Source organism: Mobula hypostoma, chromosome 2, assembly GCF_963921235.1.
Source record: "Mobula hypostoma chromosome 2, sMobHyp1.1, whole genome shotgun sequence".
In the NCBI taxonomy this organism is placed as follows: domain Eukaryota; kingdom Metazoa; phylum Chordata; class Chondrichthyes; order Myliobatiformes; family Myliobatidae; genus Mobula; species Mobula hypostoma.
This window is the reverse complement of record NC_086098.1, coordinates 117,004,919-117,029,016: the sequence shown is the minus strand read 5'-3', so window position 1 is coordinate 117,029,016 and position 24,098 is coordinate 117,004,919. Positions and strand designations below refer to the sequence as shown.

At 59.6% G+C, this 24,098-nt stretch overlaps 1 protein-coding gene across 1 annotated transcript; it reads left to right on the top strand.

The window, feature by feature from the left end:
* Positions 1–6: 6 nt before the first annotated feature.
* srp9 (signal recognition particle 9) lies at positions 7–22,541 on the top strand. The gene is made up of 3 exons (XM_063040503.1): positions 7–168; positions 20,340–20,408; positions 22,067–22,541. The coding sequence occupies exons 1-3, from the start codon at positions 97–99 to the stop codon at positions 22,184–22,186; spliced, it is 261 nt and encodes an 86-aa protein (XP_062896573.1). The 5' UTR covers positions 7–96; the 3' UTR covers positions 22,187–22,541.
* The last annotated feature ends 1,557 nt before the right edge of the window (positions 22,542–24,098 follow it).

Genomic DNA, 24,098 nt, shown 5'->3' with positions numbered 1-24,098 from the left:
TATCAGACCGGTACCTGTGATTAGCTACGCCTCGGCGAGCGTCCGCTGGTGATTGTTTCCGGTTGGTCAGAGCGCACGGCGGCCTGGACCATCGGCATGACTTACATCCCGAATTGGGACGAGTTCGTCCGGGCGGCTGAGAAACTCTGTCTGACCGAGGGCATGAAGGTGGATACAGGGTGGTGGTGGTGGTTAAGGGATCGGCTGTAACTCAAATCATGTCGGCCGGGGGCCATGAAGGAGGATGGGAAGAGACAGAGTGGGGGGGGGGGTCTGTGTTTGTGTGGGAACGGGAGGATGGGGACAGACAGACAGTGGGGGGGGTCTGTGTTTGTGTGGGAACGGGAGGATGGGGACAGACTGACAGTGGGGGGGTCTGTGTTTGTGTGGGAACGGGAGGATGGGGACAGACAGAGTGGGGGGGGTCTGTGTTTGTGTGGGAACGGGAGGATGGGGACAGACAGACAGTGGGGGGGGTCTGTGTTTGTGTGGGAACGGGAGGATGGGGACAGACAGAGTGGGGGGGTCTGTGTGTGGGAACGGGAGGATGGGGACAGACAGACAGTGGGGGGGGGTCTGTGTTTGTGTGGGAACGGGAGGATGGGGACAGACAGACAGTGGGGGGGGGTCTGTGTTGGTGTGGGAACGGGAGGATGGGGACAGACAGACAATGGGGGGGTCTGTGTTTGTGTGGGAACGGGAGGATGGGGACAGACAGACAGTGGGGGGGGGTCTGTGTTTGTGTGGGAACGGGAGGATGGGGACAGACAGAGTGGGGGGGTCTGTGTGTGGGAACGGGAGGATGGGGACAGACTGACAGTGGGGGGGGGTCTGTGTTTGTGTGGGAACGGGAGGATGGGGACAGACAGACAGTGGGGGGGGTCTGTGTTGGTGTGGGAACGGGAGGATGGGGACAGACAGACAGTGGGGGGGGGGTCTGTGTTGGTGTGGGAACGGGAGGATGGGGACAGACTGACAGTGGGGGGGGTCTGTGTTTGTGTGGGAACGGGAGGATGGGGACAGACTGACAGTGGGGGGTGGTCTGTGTTGGTGTGGGAACGGGAGGATGGGGACAGACAGACAGTGGGGGGGGTCTGTGTTTGTGTGGGAACGGGAGGATGGGGACAGACAGACAATGGGGGGGTCTGTGTTTGTGTGGGAACGGGAGGATGGGGACAGACAGACAGTGGGGGGGGTCTGTGTTTGTGTGGGAACGGGAGGATGGGGACAGACAGACAATGGGGGGGTCTGTGTTTGTGTGGGAACGGGAGGATGGGGACAGACAGACAATGGGGGGGTCTGTGTTTGTGTGGGAACGGGAGGATGGGGACAGACAGACAGTGGGGGGGGTCTGTGTTTGTGTGGGAACGGGAGGATGGGGACAGACAGACAGTGGGGGGGGGTCTGTGTTGGTGTGGGAACGGGAGGATGGGGACAGACTGACAGTGGGGGGGGTCTGTGTTTGTGTGGGAACGGGAGGATGGGGACAGACTGACAGTGGGGGGTGGTCTGTGTTGGTGTGGGAACGGGAGGATGGGGACAGACAGACAGTGGGGGGGGTCTGTGTTTGTGTGGGAACGGGAGGATGGGGACAGACTGACAGTGGGGGGGTCTGTGTTTGTGTGGGAATGGGAGGATGGGGACAGACAGAGTGGGGGGGGTCTGTGTTTGTGCGGGAACGGGAGGATGGGGACAGACTGACAGTGGGGGGGGTCTGTGTTTGTGTGGGAACAGGAGGATGGGGACAGACAGACAATGGGGGGGTCTGTGTTTGTGTGGGAACGGGAGGATGGGGACAGACTGACAGTGGGGGGGGTCTGTGTTGGTGTGGGAACGGGAGGATCGGGTTAGACAGACAGTGGGGGGGGTCTGTGTTGGTGTGGGAACGGGAGGATGCGGACAGACAGACAGTGGGGGGGGTCTGTGTTGGTGTCGGAACGGGAGGATGGGAACAGACAGACAGAGTGGGGGGGTTTGTGTGGGAACGGGAGGATGGGGACAGACAGACTGTGGGGGGGGGTCTGTGTTGGTGTGGGAACGGGAGGATGGGGTCAGACAGACAGTGGGGGGGTTCTGTGTAGGTGTGGGAACGGGAGGATGGGGTCGGACAGAGTTGGGAGGGTCTGTGTTGGTGTGGGAACAGGAGGATGGGGACAGACAGACAGTGGGGGGGGGTCTGTGTGGGAACGAGAGGATGGGGACAGACAGACAGAGTGGGGGGGGTTGTGTGGGAACGGGAGGATGGGGACAGACAGACAGTGGGGGGGGTCTGTGTAGGTGTGGGAACGGAAATATGGGGACAGACAGACAGTGGGGGGCGGTCTGTGTAGGTGTGGGAACAGGAGGATGGGGACAGACAGACAGAGTGGGGAGGGGGTTGTGTGGGAAAGGGAGGATGGGGACAGACAGAGTGGGGGGGGTTGTGTGGGAATGGGAGGATGGGGACAGCCTGACAGTGGGGGGGGGGTCTGTGTAGGTGTGGGAATGGGAGGATGGGGACAGACAGTGGGGGGGGGTCTGTTTAGTTGTGGGAACGGGAGGATGGGGACAGACAGACAGTTGGGGGGGTCTGTGTAGGTGTGGGAACGGGAGGATGGGGACAGACAGTGGGGGGGGTCTGTTTAGTTGTGGGAACGGGAGGATCGGGTCAGACAGACAGTGGGGGGGGTCTGTGTAGGTGTGGGAACGGGAGGATGGGGACAGACAGGTTGGGGGGGTCTGTGTTGGTGTGGGAATGGGAGGATGGGGACAGACAGTGGGGGGGGTCTGTGTAGGTTTCGGAATGGGAGGATGGGGACAGACAGAGTGGGGAGGGTCTGTGTAGGTGTGGGAACAGGAGGATGGGGACAGACGGACAGTGGGACGGGGTCTGTGTTGGTGTGGGAACGGGAAGATGGGGACAGACAGACAGTGGGGGGGGTCTGTGTTGGTGTGGGAACGGGAGGATGGGGACAGACAGGTTGGGGGGGTCTGTGTTGGTGTGGGAATGGGAGAATGGGGACCGACAGTGGGGGGGGTCTGTGTAGGTTTCGGAACGGGAGGATGGGGACAGACAGAGTGGGGGGGTTTGTGTGGGAACAGGAGGATGGGGACAGACAGACAGCGGGGGGGGTCTGTGTTGGTGTGGGAACGGGAGGATGGGGACAGACAGACAGTGGGGGGGGTCTGTGTTGTTGTGGGAACGGGAGGATGGGGACAGACAGACAGTGGGGGGGGTCTGTGTTGTTGTGGGAACGGGAGGATGGGGACAGACAGACAGAGTGGGGGGGTTTGTGTGGGAACAGGAGGATGGGGACAGACAGAGTGGGGGGGTCTGTGTGTGGGAACGGGAGGATGGGGACAGACTGACAGTGGGGGGGGTCTGTGTTTGTGTGGGAACGGGAGGATGGGGACAGACTGACAGTGGGGGGGGTCTGTGTTGGTGTGGGAACGGGAGGATGGGGACAGACAGACAGTGGGGGGGGGTCTGTGTTGGTGTGGGAACGGGAGGATGGGAACAGACAGACAGAGTGGGGGGGTTTGTGTGGGAACGGGAGGATGGGGACAGACAGACAGTGGGGGGGGTCTGTGTTGGTGTGGGAACGGGAGGATGGGGACAGACAGACAGTGGGGGGGGTCTGTGTTGGTGTGGGAATGGGAGGATGGGGACAGACTGACAGTGGGGGGGGTCTGTGTTTGTGTGGGAACGGGAGGATGGGGACAGACTGACAGTGGGGGGTGGTCTGTGTTGGTGTGGGAACGGGAGGATGGGGACAGACAGACAGTGGGGGGGGTCTGTGTATGTGTGGGAACGGGAGGATGGGGACAGACTGACAGTGGGGGGGGTCTGTGTTTGTGTGGGAACGGGAGGATGGGGACAGACAGAGTGGGGGGGTCTGTGTTTGTGTGGGAACGGGAGGATGGGGACAGACTGACAGTGGGGGGGGTCTGTGTTTGTGTGGGAACGGGAGGATGGGGACAGACAGACAATGGGGGGGGTCTGTGTTTGTGTGGGAACGGGAGGATGGGGACAGACTGACAGTGGGGGGGGTCTGTGTTGGTGTGGGAACGGGAGGATCGGGTTAGACAGACAGTGGGGGGGGTCTGTGTTGGTGTGGGAACGGGAGGATGCGGACAGACAGACAGTGGGGGGGGGTCTGTGTTGGTGTGGGAACGGGAGGATAGGAACAGACAGACAGAGTGGGGGGGTTTGTGTGGGAACGGGAGGATGGGAACAGACAGACAGAGTGGGGGGGTTTGTGTGGGAACGGGAGGATGGGGTCAGACAGAGTGGGGGGGTCTGTGTAGGTGTGGGAACGGGAGGATGGGGTCAGACAGACAGTGGGGGGGTTCTGTGTAGGTGTGGGAACGGGAGGATGGGGTCGGACAGAGTGGGGAGGGTCTGTGTTGGTGTGGGAACAGGAGGATGGGGACAGACAGACAGTGGGGGGGTCTGTGTGGGAACGAGAGGATGGGGACAGACAGACAGAGTGGGGGGGTTGTGTGGGAACGGGAGGATGGGGACAGACAGACAGAGTGGGGGGGGTCTGTGTTTGTGTGGGAACGGGAGGATGGGGACAGACAGACAATGGGGGGGTCTGTGTTTGTGTGGGAACGGGAGGATGGGGACAGACAGACAGTGGGGGGGGTCTGTGTTTGTGTGGGAACGGGAGGATGGGGACAGACAGACAATGGCGGGGTCTGTGTTTGTGTGGGAACGGGAGGATGGGGACAGACAGACAATGGGGGGGTCTGTGTTTGTGTGGGAACGGGAGGATGGGGACAGACAGACAGTGGGGGGGGTCTGTGTTTGTGTGGGAACGGGAGGATGGGGACAGACAGACAGTGGGGGGGGTCTGTGTTGGTGTGGGAACGGGAGGATGGGGACAGACTGACAGTGGGGGGGGTCTGTGTTTGTGTGGGAACGGGAGGATGGGGACAGACTGACAGTGGGGGGTGGTCTGTGTTGGTGTGGGAACGGGAGGATGGGGACAGACAGACAGTGGGGGGGGTCTGTGTTTGTGTGGGAACGGGAGGATGGGGACAGACTGACAGTGGGGGGGTCTGTGTTTGTGTGGGAATGGGAGGATGGGGACAGACAGAGTGGGGGGGGTCTGTGTTTGTGTGGGAACGGGAGGATGGGGACAGACTGACAGTGGGGGGGGTCTGTGTTTGTGTGGGAACAGGAGGATGGGGACAGACAGACAATGGGGGGGGTCTGTGTTTGTGTGGGAACGGGAGGATGGGGACAGACTGACAGTGGGGGGGGTCTGTGTTGGTGTGGGAACGGGAGGATCGGGTTAGACAGACAGTGGGGGGGGTCTGTGTTGGTGTGGGAACGGGAGGATGCGGACAGACAGACAGTGGGGGGGGTCTGTGTTGGTGTCGGAACGGGAGGATGGGAACAGACAGACAGAGTGGGGGGGTTTGTGTGGGAACGGGAGGATGGGGACAGACAGACAATGGGGGGGGTCTGTGTTTGTGTGGGAACGGGAGGATGGGGACAGACTGACAGTGGGGGGGGTCTGTGTTGGTGTGGGAACGGGAGGATCGGGTTAGACAGACAGTGGGGGGGGTCTGTGTTGGTGTGGGAACGGGAGGATGCGGACAGACAGACAGTGGGGGGGGTCTGTGTTGGTGTCGGAACGGGAGGATGGGAACAGACAGACAGAGTGGGGGGGTTTGTGTGGGAACGGGAGGATGGGGACAGACAGACTGTGGGGGGGGGTCTGTGTTGGTGTGGGAACGGGAGGATGGGGTCAGACAGACAGTGGGGGGGTTCTGTGTAGGTGTGGGAACGGGAGGATGGGGTCGGACAGAGTTGGGAGGGTCTGTGTTGGTGTGGGAACAGGAGGATGGGGACAGACAGACAGTGGGGGGGGTCTGTGTGGGAACGGGAGGATGGGGACAGACAGACAGTGGGGGGGGTCTGTGTTTGTGTGGGAACGGGAGGATGGGGACAGACAGACAGTGGGGGGGGTCTGTGTTGGTGTGGGAACGGGAGGATGGGGACAGACTGACAGTGGGGGGGGTCTGTGTTTGTGTGGGAACGGGAGGATGGGGACAGACTGACAGTGGGGGGTGGTCTGTGTTGGTGTGGGAACGGGAGGATGGGGACAGACTGACAGTGGGGGGGTCTGTGTTTGTGTGGGAATGGGAGGATGGGGACAGACAGAGTGGGGGGGGTCTGTGTTTGTGCGGGAACGGGAGGATGGGGACAGACTGACAGTGGGGGGGGTCTGTGTTTGTGTGGGAACAGGAGGATGGGGACAGACAGACAATGGGGGGGTCTGTGTTTGTGTGGGAACGGGAGGATGGGGACAGACTGACAGTGGGGGGGGTCTGTGTTGGTGTGGGAACGGGAGGATCGGGTTAGACAGACAGTGGGGGGGGTCTGTGTTGGTGTGGGAACGGGAGGATGCGGACAGACAGACAGTGGGGGGGGTCTGTGTTGGTGTCGGAACGGGAGGATGGGAACAGACAGACAGAGTGGGGGGGTTTGTGTGGGAACGGGAGGATGGGGACAGACAGACTGTGGGGGGGGGTCTGTGTTGGTGTGGGAACGGGAGGATGGGGTCAGACAGACAGTGGGGGGGTTCTGTGTAGGTGTGGGAACGGGAGGATGGGGTCGGACAGAGTTGGGAGGGTCTGTGTTGGTGTGGGAACAGGAGGATGGGGACAGACAGACAGTGGGGGGGGGTCTGTGTGGGAACGAGAGGATGGGGACAGACAGACAGAGTGGGGGGGGTTGTGTGGGAACGGGAGGATGGGGACAGACAGACAGTGGGGGGGGTCTGTGTAGGTGTGGGAACGGAAATATGGGGACAGACAGACAGTGGGGGGCGGTCTGTGTAGGTGTGGGAACAGGAGGATGGGGACAGACAGACAGAGTGGGGAGGGGGTTGTGTGGGAAAGGGAGGATGGGGACAGACAGAGTGGGGGGGGTTGTGTGGGAATGGGAGGATGGGGACAGCCTGACAGTGGGGGGGGGGGTCTGTGTAGGTGTGGGAATGGGAGGATGGGGACAGACAGTGGGGGGGGTCTGTTTAGTTGTGGGAACGGGAGGATGGGGACAGACAGACAGTTGGGGGGGTCTGTGTAGGTGTGGGAACGGGAGGATGGGGACAGACAGTGGGGGGGGTCTGTTTAGTTGTGGGAACGGGAGGATCGGGTCAGACAGACAGTGGGGGGGGTCTGTGTAGGTGTGGGAACGGGAGGATGGGGACAGACAGGTTGGGGGGGTCTGTGTTGGTGTGGGAATGGGAGGATGGGGACAGACAGTGGGGGGGGTCTGTGTAGGTTTCGGAATGGGAGGATGGGGACAGACAGAGTGGGGAGGGTCTGTGTAGGTGTGGGAACAGGAGGATGGGGACAGACGGACAGTGGGACGGGGTCTGTGTTGGTGTGGGAACGGGAAGATGGGGACAGACAGACAGTGGGGGGGGTCTGTGTTGGTGTGGGAACGGGAGGATGGGGACAGACAGGTTGGGGGGGTCTGTGTTGGTGTGGGAATGGGAGAATGGGGACCGACAGTGGGGGGGGTCTGTGTAGGTTTCGGAACGGGAGGATGGGGACAGACAGAGTGGGGGGGTTTGTGTGGGAACAGGAGGATGGGGACAGACAGACAGCGGGGGGGGTCTGTGTTGGTGTGGGAACGGGAGGATGGGGACAGACAGACAGTGGGGGGGGTCTGTGTTGTTGTGGGAACGGGAGGATGGGGACAGACAGACAGTGGGGGGGGTCTGTGTTGTTGTGGGAACGGGAGGATGGGGACAGACAGACAGAGTGGGGGGGTTTGTGTGGGAACAGGAGGATGGGGACAGACAGAGTGGGGGGGTCTGTGTGTGGGAACGGGAGGATGGGGACAGACTGACAGTGGGGGGGGTCTGTGTTTGTGTGGGAACGGGAGGATGGGGACAGACTGACAGTGGGGGGGGTCTGTGTTGGTGTGGGAACGGGAGGATGGGGACAGACAGACAGTGGGGGGGGGTCTGTGTTGGTGTGGGAACGGGAGGATGGGAACAGACAGACAGAGTGGGGGGGTTTGTGTGGGAACGGGAGGATGGGGACAGACAGACAGTGGGGGGGGTCTGTGTTGGTGTGGGAACGGGAGGATGGGGACAGACAGACAGTGGGGGGGGTCTGTGTTGGTGTGGGAATGGGAGGATGGGGACAGACTGACAGTGGGGGGGGTCTGTGTTTGTGTGGGAACGGGAGGATGGGGACAGACTGACAGTGGGGGGTGGTCTGTGTTGGTGTGGGAACGGGAGGATGGGGACAGACAGACAGTGGGGGGGGTCTGTGTATGTGTGGGAACGGGAGGATGGGGACAGACTGACAGTGGGGGGGGTCTGTGTTTGTGTGGGAACGGGAGGATGGGGACAGACAGAGTGGGGGGGTCTGTGTTTGTGTGGGAACGGGAGGATGGGGACAGACTGACAGTGGGGGGGGTCTGTGTTTGTGTGGGAACGGGAGGATGGGGACAGACAGACAATGGGGGGGGTCTGTGTTTGTGTGGGAACGGGAGGATGGGGACAGACTGACAGTGGGGGGGGTCTGTGTTGGTGTGGGAACGGGAGGATCGGGTTAGACAGACAGTGGGGGGGGTCTGTGTTGGTGTGGGAACGGGAGGATGCGGACAGACAAACAGTGGGGGGGGTCTGTGTTGGTGTGGGAACGGGAGGATAGGAACAGACAGACAGAGTGGGGGGGTTTGTGTGGGAACGGGAGGATGGGAACAGACAGACAGAGTGGGGGGGTTTGTGTGGGAACGGGAGGATGGGGTCAGACAGAGTGGGGGGGTCTGTGTAGGTGTGGGAACGGGAGGATGGGGTCAGACAGACAGTGGGGGGGTTCTGTGTAGGTGTGGGAACGGGAGGATGGGGTCGGACAGAGTGGGGAGGGTCTGTGTTGGTGTGGGAACAGGAGGATGGGGACAGACAGACAGTGGGGGGGTCTGTGTGGGAACGAGAGGATGGGGACAGACAGACAGAGTGGGGGGGTTGTGTGGGAACGGGAGGATGGGGACAGACAGACAGAGTGGGGGGGGTCTGTGTTTGTGTGGGAACGGGAGGATGGGGACAGACAGACAATGGGGGGGTCTGTGTTTGTGTGGGAACGGGAGGATGGGGACAGACAGACAGTGGGGGGGGTCTGTGTTTGTGTGGGAACGGGAGGATGGGGACAGACAGACAATGGCGGGGTCTGTGTTTGTGTGGGAACGGGAGGATGGGGACAGACAGACAATGGGGGGGTCTGTGTTTGTGTGGGAACGGGAGGATGGGGACAGACAGACAGTGGGGGGGGTCTGTGTTTGTGTGGGAACGGGAGGATGGGGACAGACAGACAGTGGGGGGGGTCTGTGTTGGTGTGGGAACGGGAGGATGGGGACAGACTGACAGTGGGGGGGGTCTGTGTTTGTGTGGGAACGGGAGGATGGGGACAGACTGACAGTGGGGGGTGGTCTGTGTTGGTGTGGGAACGGGAGGATGGGGACAGACAGACAGTGGGGGGGGTCTGTGTTTGTGTGGGAACGGGAGGATGGGGACAGACTGACAGTGGGGGGGTCTGTGTTTGTGTGGGAATGGGAGGATGGGGACAGACAGAGTGGGGGGGGTCTGTGTTTGTGTGGGAACGGGAGGATGGGGACAGACTGACAGTGGGGGGGGTCTGTGTTTGTGTGGGAACAGGAGGATGGGGACAGACAGACAATGGGGGGGGTCTGTGTTTGTGTGGGAACGGGAGGATGGGGACAGACTGACAGTGGGGGGGGTCTGTGTTGGTGTGGGAACGGGAGGATCGGGTTAGACAGACAGTGGGGGGGGTCTGTGTTGGTGTGGGAACGGGAGGATGCGGACAGACAGACAGTGGGGGGGGTCTGTGTTGGTGTCGGAACGGGAGGATGGGAACAGACAGACAGAGTGGGGGGGTTTGTGTGGGAACGGGAGGATGGGGACAGACAGACAATGGGGGGGGTCTGTGTTTGTGTGGGAACGGGAGGATGGGGACAGACTGACAGTGGGGGGGGTCTGTGTTGGTGTGGGAACGGGAGGATCGGGTTAGACAGACAGTGGGGGGGGTCTGTGTTGGTGTGGGAACGGGAGGATGCGGACAGACAGACAGTGGGGGGGGTCTGTGTTGGTGTCGGAACGGGAGGATGGGAACAGACAGACAGAGTGGGGGGGTTTGTGTGGGAACGGGAGGATGGGGACAGACAGACTGTGGGGGGGGGTCTGTGTTGGTGTGGGAACGGGAGGATGGGGTCAGACAGACAGTGGGGGGGTTCTGTGTAGGTGTGGGAACGGGAGGATGGGGTCGGACAGAGTTGGGAGGGTCTGTGTTGGTGTGGGAACAGGAGGATGGGGACAGACAGACAGTGGGGGGGGTCTGTGTGGGAACGAGAGGATGGGGACAGACAGACAGAGTGGGGGGGGTTGTGTGGGAACGGGAGGATGGGGACAGACAGACAGTGGGGGGGGTCTGTGTAGGTGTGGGAACGGAAATATGGGGACAGACAGACAGTGGGGGGCGGTCTGTGTAGGTGTGGGAACAGGAGGATGGGGACAGACAGACAGAGTGGGGAGGGGGTTGTGTGGGAAAGGGAGGATGGGGACAGACAGAGTGGGGGGGGTTGTGTGGGAACGGGAGGATGGGGACAGCCTGACAGTGGGGGGGGGGGTCTGTGTAGGTGTGGGAATGGGAGGATGGGGACAGACAGTGGGGGGGGGTCTGTTTAGTTGTGGGAACGGGAGGATGGGGACAGACAGACAGTTGGGGGGGTCTGTGTAGGTGTGGGAACGGGAGGATGGGGACAGACAGTGGGGGGGGGTCTGTTTAGTTGTGGGAACGGCAGGATCGGGTCAGACAGACAGTGGGGGGGGTCTGTGTAGGTGTGGGAACGGGAGGATGGGGACAGACAGGTTGGGGGGGTCTGTGTTGGTGTGGGAATGGGAGGATGGGGACAGACAGTGGGGGGGGTCTGTGTAGGTTTCGGAATGGGAGGATGGGGACAGACAGAGTGGGGAGGGTCTGTGTAGGTGTGGGAACAGGAGGATGGGGACAGACGGACAGTGGGACGGGGTCTGTGTTGGTGTGGGAACGGGAAGATGGGGACAGACAGACAGTGGGGGGGGTCTGTGTTGGTGTGGGAACGGGAGGATGGGGACAGACAGGTTGGGGGGGTCTGTGTTGGTGTGGGAATGGGAGAATGGGGACCGACAGTGGGGGGGGTCTGTGTAGGTTTCGGAACGGGAGGATGGGGACAGACAGAGTGGGGGGGTTTGTGTGGGAACAGGAGGATGGGGACAGACAGACAGCGGGGGGGGTCTGTGTTGGTGTGGGAACGGGAGGATGGGGACAGACAGACAGTGGGGGGGGTCTGTGTTGTTGTGGGAACGGGAGGATGGGGACAGACAGACAGTGGGGGGGGTCTGTGTTGTTGTGGGAACGGGAGGATGGGGACAGACAGACAGAGTGGGGGGGTTTGTGTGGGAACAGGAGGATGGGGACAGACAGAGTGGGGGGGTCTGTGTGTGGGAACGGGAGGATGGGGACAGACTGACAGTGGGGGGGGTCTGTGTTTGTGTGGGAACGGGAGGATGGGGACAGACTGACAGTGGGGGGGGTCTGTGTTGGTGTGGGAACGGGAGGATGGGGACAGACAGACAGTGGGGGGGGGTCTGTGTTGGTGAGGGAACGGGAGGATGGGAACAGACAGACAGAGTGGGGGGGTTTGTGTGGGAACGGGAGGATGGGGACAGACAGACAGTGGGGGGGGTCTATGTTGGTGTGGGAACGGGAGGATGGGGACAGACAGACAGTGGGGGGGGTCTGTGTTGGTGTGGGAATGGGAGGATGGGGACAGACTGACAGTGGGGGGGGTCTGTGTTTGTGTGGGAACAGAAGGATGGGGACAGACTGACAGTGGGGGGTGGTCTGTGTTGGTGTGGGAACGGGAGGATGGGGACAGACAGACAGTGGGGGGGGTCTGTGTATGTGTGGGAACGGGAGGATGGGGACAGACTGACAGTGGGGGGGGTCTGTGTTTGTGTGGGAACGGGAGGATGGGGACAGACAGAGTGGGGGGGTCTGTGTTTGTGTGGGAACGGGAGGATGGGGACAGACTGACAGTGGGGGGGGTCTGTGTTTGTGTGGGAACGGGAGGATGGGGACAGACAGACAATGGGGGGGGTCTGTGTTTGTGTGGGAACGGGAGGATGGGGACAGACTGACAGTGGGGGGGGTCTGTGTTGGTGTGGGAACGGGAGGATCGGGTTAGACAGACAGTGGGGGGGGTCTGTGTTGGTGTGGGAACGGGAGGATGCGGACAGACAGACAGTGGGGGGGGGTCTGTGTTGGTGTGGGAACGGGAGGATAGGAACAGACAGACAGAGTGGGGGGGTTTGTGTGGGAACGGGAGGATGGGAACAGACAGACAGAGTGGGGGGGTTTGTGTGGGAACGGGAGGATGGGGTCAGACAGAGTGGGGGGGTCTGTGTAGGTGTGGGAACGGGAGGATGGGGTCAGACAGACAGTGGGGGGGTTCTGTGTAGGTGTGGGAACGGGAGGATGGGGTCGGACAGAGTGGGGAGGGTCTGTGTTGGTGTGGGAACAGGAGGATGGGGACAGACAGACAGTGGGGGGGTCTGTGTGGGAACGAGAGGATGGGGACAGACAGACAGAGTGGGGGGGTTGTGTGGGAACGGGAGGATGGGGACAGACAGACAGAGTGAGGGGGGTCTGTGTTTGTGTGGGAACGGGAGGATGGGGACAGACAGACAATGGGGGGGTCTGTGTTTGTGTGGGAACGGGAGGATGGGGACAGACAGACAGTGGGGGGGGTCTGTGTTTGTGTGGGAACGGGAGGATGGGGACAGACAGAAATGGCGGGGTCTGTGTTTGTGTGGGAACGGGAGGATGGGGACAGACAGACAATGGGGGGGTCTGTGTTTGTGTGGGAACGGGAGGATGGGGACAGACAGACAGTGGGGGGGGTCTGTGTTTGTGTGGGAACGGGAGGATGGGGACAGACAGACAGTGGGGGGGGTCTGTGTTGGTGTGGGAACGGGAGGATGGGGACAGACTGACAGTGGGGGGGGTCTGTGTTTGTGTGGGAACGGGAGGATGGGGACAGACTGACAGTGGGGGGTGGTCTGTGTTGGTGTGGGAACGGGAGGATGGGGACAGACAGACAGTGGGGGGGGTCTGTGTTTGTGTGGGAACGGGAGGATGGGGACAGACTGACAGTGGGGGGGTCTGTGTTTGTGTGGGAATGGGAGGATGGGGACAGACAGAGTGGGGGGGGTCTGTGTTTGTGTGGGAACGGGAGGATGGGGACAGACTGACAGTGGGGGGGGTCTGTGTTTGTGTGGGAACAGGAGGATGGGGACAGACAGACAATGGGGGGGGTCTGTGTTTGTGTGGGAACGGGAGGATGGGGACAGACTGACAGTGGGGGGGGTCTGTGTTGGTGTGGGAACGGGAGGATCGGGTTAGACAGACAGTGGGGGGGTCTGTGTGTGGGAACGGGAGGATGGGGACAGACTGACAGTGGGGGGGTCTGTGTTTGTGTGGAACGGGAGGATGGGGACAGACTGACAGTGGGGGGGTCTGTGTTGGTGTGGGAACGGGAGGATGGGGACAGACAGACAGTGGGGGGGGGTCTGTGTTGGTGTGGGAACGGGAGGATGGGAACAGACAGACAGAGTGGGGGGGTTTGTGTGGGAACGGGAGGATGGGGACAGACAGACAGTGGGGGGGGTCTATGTTGGTGTGGGAACGGGAGGATGGGGACAGACAGACAGTGGGGGGGGTCTGTGTTGGTGTGGGAATGGGAGGATGGGGACAGACTGACAGTGGGGGGGTCTGTGTTTGTGTGGGAACGGGAGGATGGGGACAGACTGACAGTGGGGGGTGGTCTGTGTTGGTGTGGGAACGGGAGGATGGGGACAGACAGACAGTGGGGGGGTCTGTGTATGTGTGGGAACGGGAGGATGGGGACAGACTGACAGTGGGGGGGTCTGTGTTTGTGTGGGAACGGGAGGATGGGGACAGACAGAGTGGGGGGTCTGTGTTTGTGTGGGAACGGGACAGACAGTGGGGGGGGTCTGTGTTGGTGTGGGAACGGGAGGATGCGGACAGAGGATGGGAACAGACAGACAGAGTGGGGGGGTTTGTGTGGGAACGGGAGGATGGGGACAGACAGACAATGGGGGGGGTCTGTGTTTGTGTGGGAACGGGAGGATGGGGACAGACTGACAGTGGGGGGGGTCTGTGTTGGTGTGGGAACGGGAGGATCGGGTTAGACAGACAGTGGGGGGGGTCTGTGTTGGTGTGGGAACGGGAGGATGCGGACAGACAGACAGTGGGGGGGGTCTGTGTTGGTGTCGGAACGGGAGGATGGGAACAGACAGACAGAGTGGGGGGGTTTGTGTGGGAACGGGAGGATGGGGACAGACAGACTGTGGGGGGGGGTCTGTGTTGGTGTGGGAACGGGAGGATGGGGTCAGACAGACAGTGGGGGGGTTCTGTGTAGGTGTGGGAACGGGAGGATGGGGTCGGACAGAGTTGGGAGGGTCTGTGTTGGTGTGGGAACAGGAGGATGGGGACAGACAGACAGTGGGGGGGGTCTGTGTGGGAACGAGAGGATGGGGACAGACAGACAGAGTGGGGGGGGTTGTGTGGGAACGGGAGGATGGGGACAGACAGACAGTGGGGGGGGTCTGTGTAGGTGTGGGAACGGAAATATGGGGACAGACAGACAGTGGGGGGCGGTCTGTGTAGGTGTGGGAACAGGAGGATGGGGACAGACAGACAGAGTGGGGAGGGGGTTGTGTGGGAAAGGGAGGATGGGGACAGACAGAGTGGGGGGGGTTGTGTGGGAACGGGAGGATGGGGACAGCCTGACAGTGGGGGGGGGGGTCTGTGTAGGTGTGGGAATGGGAGGATGGGGACAGACAGTGGGGGGGGGTCTGTTTAGTTGTGGGAACGGGAGGATGGGGACAGACAGACAGTTGGGGGGGTCTGTGTAGGTGTGGGAACGGGAGGATGGGGACAGACAGTGGGGGGGGTCTGTTTAGTTGTGGGAACGGCAGGATCGGGTCAGACAGACAGTGGGGGGGGTCTGTGTAGGTGTGGGAACGGGAGGATGGGGACAGACAGGTTGGGGGGGTCTGTGTTGGTGTGGGAATGGGAGGATGGGGACAGACAGTGGGGGGGGTCTGTGTAGGTTTCGGAATGGGAGGATGGGGACAGACAGAGTGGGGAGGGTCTGTGTAGGTGTGGGAACAGGAGGATGGGGACAGACGGACAGTGGGACGGGGTCTGTGTTGGTGTGGGAACGGGAAGATGGGGACAGACAGACAGTGGGGGGGGTCTGTGTTGGTGTGGGAACGGGAGGATGGGGACAGACAGGTTGGGGGGGTCTGTGTTGGTGTGGGAATGGGAGAATGGGGACCGACAGTGGGGGGGGTCTGTGTAGGTTTCGGAACGGGAGGATGGGGACAGACAGAGTGGGGGGGTTTGTGTGGGAACAGGAGGATGGGGACAGACAGACAGCGGGGGGGGTCTGTGTTGGTGTGGGAACGGGAGGATGGGGACAGACAGACAGTGGGGGGGGTCTGTGTTGTGGGAACGGGAGGATGGGGACAGACAGACAGTGGGGGGGGTCTGTGTTGTTGTGGGAACGGGAGGATGGGGACAGACAGACAGAGTGGGGGGGTTTGTGTGGGAACAGGAGGATGGGGACAGACAGAGTGGGGGGGTCTGTGTGTGGGAACGGGAGGATGGGGACAGACTGACAGTGGGGGGGGTCTGTGTTTGTGTGGGAACGGGAGGATGGGGACAGACTGACAGTGGGGGGGGTCTGTGTTGGTGTGGGAACGGGAGGATGGGGACAGACAGACAGTGGGGGGGGGTCTGTGTTGGTGTGGGAACGGGAGGATGGGAACAGACAGACAGAGTGGGGGGGTTTGTGTGGGAACGGGAGGATGGGGACAGACAGACAGTGGGGGGGGTCTATGATGGTGTGGGAACGGGAGGATGGGGACAGACAGACAGTGGGGGGGGTCTGTGTTGGTGTGGGAATGGGAGGATGGGGACAGACTGACAGTGGGGGGGGTCTGTGTTTGTGTGGGAACGGGAGGATGGGGACAGACTGACAGTGGGGGGTGGTCTGTGTTGGTGTGGGAACGGGAGGATGGGGGGGACAGACAGACAGTGGGGGGGGTCTGTGTATGTGTGGGAACGGGAGGATGGGGACAGACTGACAGTGGGGGGGGTCTGTGTTTGTGTGGGAACGGGAGGATGGGGACAGACAGAGTGGGGGGGTCTGTGTTTGTGTGGGAACGGGAGGATGGGGACAGACTGACAGTGGGGGGGGTCTGTGTTTGTGTGGGAACGGGAGGATGGGGACAGACAGACAATGGGGGGGGTCTGTGTTTGTGTGGGAACGGGAGGATGGGGACAGACTGACAGTGGGGGGGGTCTGTGTTGGTGTGGGAACGGGAGGATCGGGTTAGACAGACAGTGGGGGGGGTCTGTGTTGGTGTGGGAACGGGAGGATGCGGACAGACAGACAGTGGGGGGGGGTCTGTGTTGGTGTGGGAACGGGAGGATAGGAACAGACAGACAGAGTGGGGGGGTTTGTGTGGGAACGGGAGGATGGGAACAGACAGACAGAGTGGGGGGGTTTGTGTGGGAACGGGAGGATGGGGTCAGACAGAGTGGGGGGGTCTGTGTAGGTGTGGGAACGGGAGGATGGGGTCAGACAGACAGTGGGGGGGTTCTGTGTAGGTGTGGGAACGGGAGGATGGGGTCGGACAGAGTGGGGAGGGTCTGTGTTGGTGTGGGAACAGGAGGATGGGGACAGACAGACAGTGGGGGGGTCTGTGTGGGAACGAGAGGATGGGGACAGACAGACAGAGTGGGGGGGTTGTGTGGGAACGGGAGGATGGGGACAGACAGACAGTGGGGGGGGTCTGTGTAGGTGTGGGAACGGAAATATGGGGACAGACAGACAGTGGGGGGCGGTCTGTGTAGGTGTGGGAACAGGAGGATGGGGACAGACAGACAGAGTGGGGAGGGGGTTGTGTGGGAAAGGGAGGATGGGGACAGACAGAGTGGGGGGGGTTGTGTGGGAACGGGAGGATGGGGACAGCCAGACAGTGGGGGGGGGGTCTGTGTAGGTGTGGGAATGGGCGGATGGGGACAGACAGTGGGGGGGGGGTCTGTTTAGTTGTGGGAACGGGAGGATGGGGACAGACAGACAGTTGGGGGGGTCTGTGTAGGTGTGGGAACGGGAGGATGGGGACAGACAGTGGGGGGGGTCTGTTTAGTTGTGGGAACGGGAGGATCGGGTCAGACAGACAGTGGGGGGGGTCTGTGTAGGTGTGGGAACGGGAGGATGGGGACAGACAGACAGAGTGGGGGGGTTTGTGTGGGAACAGGAGGATGGGGACAGACAGAGTGGGGGGGTCTGTGTGTGGGAACGGGAGGATGGGGACAGACTGACAGTGGGGGGGGTCTGTGTTTGTGTGGGAACGGGAGGATGGGGACAGACTGACAGTGGGGGGGGTCTGTGTTGGTGTGGGAACGGGAGGATGGGGACAGACAGACAGTGGGGGGGGGTCTGTGTTGGTGTGGGAACGGGAGGATGGGAACAGACAGACAGAGTGGGGGGGTTTGTGTGGGAACGGGAGGATGGGGACAGACAGACAGTGGGGGGGGTCTGTGTTGGTGTGGGAACGGGAGGATGGGGACAGACAGACAGTGGGGGGGGTCTGTGTTGGTGTGGGAATGGGAGGATGGGGACAGACTGACAGTGGGGGGGGTCTGTGTTTGTGTGGGAACGGGAGGATGGGGACAGACTGACAGTGGGGGGTGGTCTGTGTTGGTGTGGGAACGGGAGGATGGGGACAGACAGTGGGGGGGGTCTGTGTTTGTGTGGGAACGGGAGGATGGGGACAGACAGACAGTGGGGGGGGTCTGTGTTTGTGTGGGAACGGGAGGATGGGGACAGACAGAGTGGGGGGGGTCTGTGTTTGTGTGGGAACGGGAGGATGGGGACAGACTGACAGTGGGGGGGGTCTGTGTTTGTGTGGGAACGGGAGGATGGGGACAGACAGACAATGGGGGGGGTCTGTGTTTGTGTGGGAACGGGAGGATGGGGACAGACTGACAGTGGGGGGGGTGTGTGTTGGTGTGGGAACGGGAGGATCGGGTTAGACAGACAGTGGGGGGGGTCTGTGTTGGTGTGGGAACGGGAGGATGCGGACAGACAGACAGTGGGGGGGGTCTGTGTTGGTGTGGGAACGGGAGGATAGGAACAGACAGACAGAGTGGGGGGGTTTGTGTGGGAACGGGAGGATGGGGTCAGACAGAGTGGGGGGGTCTGTGTAGGTGTGGGAACGGGAGGATGGGGTCAGACAGACAGTGGGGGGGTTCTGTGTAGGTGTGGGAACGGGAGGATGGGGTCGGACAGAGTGGGGAGGGTCTGTGTTGGTGTGGGAACAGGAGGATGGGGACAGACAGACAGTGGGGGGGTCTGTGTGGGAACGAGAGGATGGGGACAGACAGACAGAGTGGGGGGGTTGTGTGGGAACGGGAGGATGGGGACAGACAGACAGTGGGGGGGGTCTGTGTAGGTGTGGGAACGGAAATATGGGGACAGACAGACAGTGGGGGGCGGTCTGTGTAGGTGTGGGAACAGGAGGATGGGGACAGACAGACAGAGTGGGGAGGGGGTTGTGTGGGAAAGGGAGGATGGGGACAGACAGAGTTGGGGGGGTTGTGTGGGAACGGGAGGATGGGGACAGCCAGACAGTGGGGGGGGGGTCTGTGTAGGTGTGGGAATGGGCGGATGGGGACAGACAGTGGGGGGGGGGTCTGTTTAGTTGTGGGAACGGGAGGATGGGGACAGACAGACAGTTGGGGGGGTCTGTGTAGGTGTGGGAACGGGAGGATGGGGACAGACAGTGGGGGGGGTCTGTTTAGTTGTGGGAACGGGAGGATCGGGTCAGACAGACAGTGGGGGGGGTCTGTGTAGGTGTGGGAACGGGAGGATGGGGACAGACAGGTTGGGGGGGTCTGTGTTGGTGTGGGAATGGGAGGATGGGGACAGACAGTGGGGGGGGTCTGTGTAGGTTTCGGAATGGGAGGATGGGGACAGACAGAGTGGGGAGGGTCTGTGTAGGTGTGGGAACGGGAGGATGGGGACAGACTGACAGCGGGGGGGGAATCTGTGTTGGTGTGGGAACGGGAGGATGGGGACAGACTGACAGCGGGGGGGGAATCTGTGTAGGTGTGGGAACAGGAGGATGGGGACAGACGACAGTGGGACGGGGTCTGTGTTGGTGTGGGAACGGGAGGATGGGGACAGACAGACAGTGGGGGGGGGGTCTGTGTTGGTGTGGGAACGGGAGGATGGGGACAGACAGGTTTGGGGGGTCTGTGTTGGTGTGGGAATGGGAGGATGGGGACCGACAGTGGGGGGGGTCTGTGTAGGTTTCGGAACGGGAGGATGGGGACAGACAGAGTGGGGGGGTTTGTGTGGGAATAGGAGGATGGGGACAGACAGACAGCGGGGGGGGGTCTGTGTTGGTGTGGGAACGGGAGGATGGGGTCAGACGGACAGTGGGGGGGATCTGGGTTGGTGTGGGAACGGGAGGATGGGGACAGACAGACAGTGGGGGGGATCTGGGTTGGTGTGGGAACGGGAGGATGGGGACAGACAGACAGTGGGGGGGGTCTGTGTTGGTGTGGGAACAGGAGGATGGGGACAGACAGACAGTGGGGGGGGGGTCTGTGTTGGTGTGGGAACGGGAGGATGGGCAGCAGAGGAGTTTATGTCTGACTGATGCCATGAAGGTGATCTGCCCACTAGTCCCCTGAGCTCCCATCCTTATTATTTCTCAATGACACCACCCTTCCCTTAATCTCTACCCCCCACCACCAATTCCTCCTCTGTGTGTCATTTGCCGAACATCCAGCCACTTCCCACACCATTCCTGTCCCTCAGGAGCACTGACAGCTCCTCTCCCCATCTCATCTTCCCCCTCCCACCACTATCCACCAATTTCTCTGCTCCCCATGAAAACCCCTGTGTCACCCTAATCTCCTCCCCTCATCACCTCTTCCACCATCCCTCATTCTCAACTCCTGATATCATCACATCCTTCACCCATGCAGATGCCCTCCCACCACCCCTACCCTTTGTGCCCAATCCTGACCATCTCCTTTCTCCTTCCTGATCCCTCTGACATCGATCCTGCTCTCTGCCTCCCACTGTGGCAGTGCTGTCGGGGGCTCCGTCTCCCTCGGGTGTGGCTGCTAAACTCGGCTCGGTTTGTCCTTGTTCCGTGCAGGTGCGAGTGGTTATCAAATATCGACACTGTGCTGGCCTCCTGTCCATGAAGGTGACTGACGACGTGGTGGTGAGTGTACTGCTGCTGTCTGGCTCCTCAGTGTGGGGCTGCTACCCACGGCTTGGCACGGGGCATCGGTGTTGCAGACGGCCGTTGCTCTCTCTGCCCCTGCTGCCTGAGGGTCGTTCAGCCTGGTTTGTGCTGGCTGAGTCCACGTTTCCCCAGTGTGGCACAGACAAGGCCACACTGGCCAGCTGCTGCTTTGGAAAGTAGGTGGGAGGGGTGGTAATCGGTGGGTCTGCCTGTGCTGCTGCCTGTGTGTGTGTGTTGGAGGAGGGGTGGGTCACTGGGACTGGATCTCCCGTCTGCAGAGGTGGGGAGGGGTGTTCAGAATCAGATATTATCACCAGCTTGTGTGACGTGAAATTTGTTTGTGCTGTGGTACAGTGCAAAGACATAAAATTTCTGGAAATTACATAATCTAGTGCAGTAAAGGTAACAGGTTGTGTCCAAGGGTTCATGACTGTTCAGGAAACTGGTGCTGGCCAGGCGCAGTGTGGGGGTTTGTGTCGGTGTGGAAGTGGGAGGGTGGTGAGGGTGAGAAGCTGTCTCAGCTCCCTCCAGTGAGGAGGCTGTGGGGAGTGGGAGTGGGTGGGTCTGCTGTCTCCAGTTAGTCAGTGTCGAGAGAAGCTGGGGTTGGAGGGATGGAGATCCTTCAGGTGAAGAGGGTGTTTCTGTTTTCAGGTGGATGTCAATCTTGGGCCTTGAGTGTGAGGATAGTCGTTCAGGACTTGAGCAGGGATCGGTGCCAGTGTGACAAGCCACTGGTATAGGTGCTGGAGGCTTGATCAGCTCCTCGTGTGGAGTGGATCTCACAATCACATGCATTACCGTTGACTTAGATGATGTGTAATTTGATTTGCAGCAGTGTGGTGCAAAAACAAATGACTGTAAATTGCTATAAGATAACTAAAACGACTGAAAGTAAAGACGTACAATCATACATTTGTAGGAGTCTTTGGTGACACACGGAGCCTCCTCAAACTGCCAATGAAGTCCGGCCGCTCGCATGCCTTCCTTATTGCATCGAAGTGTTGGGCCCAGGAACTTAAAACCGCTCACCCTTCCCACCACCGGCCCCTCATTGGTTTGTGTTCTCCTGACTTGTGATATCCACAATCAATTCTTTTGTCTTCCTGACGTTGAGTTTATGTGCCACTCACCAGCCAGTGTACCTCACCCCATATGCTTCCTTGTCACTGAGGTCTTACTGACAACAGTGGCGGTGCTGGGAGATTCTTGGGACGCAGGTGGAGTGGGTGGAAATCCTTGAAAAGTGAAGGGCTGAATGTGAGCCGAGGTTTGGACCAAGGTGAGGTGGATGCTTTGAATGGATTTTCCTTTGGTGATCGATTTGTTATTGTTACTGGCAGAGTGAGAAGCTTCATCTTGCACACCATCTGTACAGATCAGTCCGTCACACCAGTCCAGAGAGAAAGAGCAAGGAAAAATAATGAGCAGAATGCAGACAAAGTGCCGTGTTGGTAGACAACAACTTGGGCAAGATCGTAGTGTGGTAGATTGTGAGGTCAGGAGTCCATCTTCTTGTACGATGGGGCCATTCAATAATCTTATCTGATTCTGAACACCCCTCCCCACCTCTGCAGACGGTGTAGAAGTTGTTCTCAAGCCTTTTTTACAATCCCTTCCCCACTCTCTCCCGCCAGTGCCTCCAGTACAAGACAGACCAAGCTCAAGATGTCAAGAAGTTTGAGAAGTTCCAGAACCAGTTGATGCGTGTGATGGTCTCACGGGAATGTCGCAGCAGTCTGCTGGAGATGGAGTAAAGTTGGCGATGTGCTGCCAGACCCTCGATCGGCGGGGACAGCAAAGAGTTTTCTTGGAGAGAGGAGGTTGGGGCATGTGGGCTGCTGGATGGGGGTGGTTTGAGGCTGTGGCGGGGCAGAGTTGGAGATGCACCTTCCATGGGAGGAGGTTCTGTTTCCTGGCACAGGGAATGTCCTCTTGGTGTCTCAGCGGACTGGCCTGAGGCAGTCATGACCTCCCCCACTGCACGGTTGCATCGTGTTTGTAGTCACCATCACTCCTCCTTGAATAATCTGCAGGTTCTGTTACTGTGGGGAAGCTGCCATTGAGTACAGAGCTCAGACAGTTTACTGAAATAAATTATCCTTGGTTGAATGTGTCTTCACACCCTTCCTCTGTCCTGTCACTCAGCACTTGAGCCCCAGTGATGGCTCCCTATCTAAGACTATCTCGTCGTGGTTGTAGCATAGAAAGAGTAAACCAGCACGGATACAAGCCTTTCAGCCCAAATAGGTCTGTGCTGATCACTCAAATTGCCTCAATTTCTTGCATTCAACCCATATCCCTCCAAGATCCAGCTCTCCATATACCCATGTCCGGCTAATTGGACCATACAGGAACCAGTACTTTTTGGTTGAATTAAGGGGCTGCCCCAATTAGCCAAAGTTTCATGGAATTAAGAGAAACTACTGTTTAATTAACAAATTATGTATAATGGATTCCTGCTAATTGGGACAGCTGCTTATTTGGGATGACTCGAAGAACAAAAACTAATTGAGAAAGTAGCTGAGATGCACTTTGTTTATTTGGGACACTGTGCCACTTATTTGGGACAGGAGATTATTGCTGAACTGGCATCAGTCACATGCACTTGTGTGGTCATTAGCCAAGCATTCAGGCTTGGAGATGCTGGGAACAGCCAGGAGTGAAAATAAAATGATTCCACTACTTCAAGTTGGGGACTACAAAGAATCTGAAGGTATTACAATCTTGAATGTTACATGAAAATGATGATTTGGAGGATGCAATCACTGAAGGCATTGTATGAAGCCAGTCCATTATCTGTCCTGATTTTTGTGAATTTGATGATTATCTGTTGTATCCGACAATGACAGGAAACTTGTGCGGGAGAGTTTAAAGTGGAAAAGCCATTGCACTGGGTAGTTCTGCTCTCTAATCTCAGAAGTCCAGGTCTGGTGGTATGAGTAGTCGTCACAACTGTTTGCAGTGAATGACCGTGACCTCTCTGCCTTGAAATATACCCCTTTGCTCTCCTCGGAGTTTTGCAGAACTGTCTTCCTGGCCGTTGGATCTCACCTTAGATCTCATCTACCCAGTCCAATGGAGCTGGCTTTGATTGGTAGGACAGGTGTGTCCCCATCTCACTGGCTAAGCTCACCTGGTTTAGTTCGCTTGTGTACCAGGGTGTGGCCTCTCGCATGTAAACAGCTGCTTGCAGCCACAGGTGAGAGCAGAGTGTCTGGTGGGGACGAAAGGTGAGTGAGCTGCCCCAGATTGGACATGACAAGCCCCTTCACCAGAGGTGCTACCCCTCCCTGGACACCTCGTACACCCCTTTGTTCATTTACAGTCAAAAAATACACCACAACGTGCAATGGATGAATTCCTCCATCACCAGCTATTAGGATATAATACAGTCTTTAGTGCTGTACTGGTATTGATAGTGTTCCAATCTGTATTCCATTTAAATAGATGAAACCCTTTTTAACAGGCATTTCTAGGGATGTGACTCATTAGCCCCTCACTAACAGCCACTGGACTGAGCAGTGAGAAAACCCCCTTTCCCAGACTCCGCATGTCTAGGGTCGATATGACCTGGGTCCCACCAAACCACTAAGGTTGGGATGTGTGAGTCCGGCGTGATTTACTGTCCCCATGCAATCGTCCATTGGCAAGAAATAACATCTGACA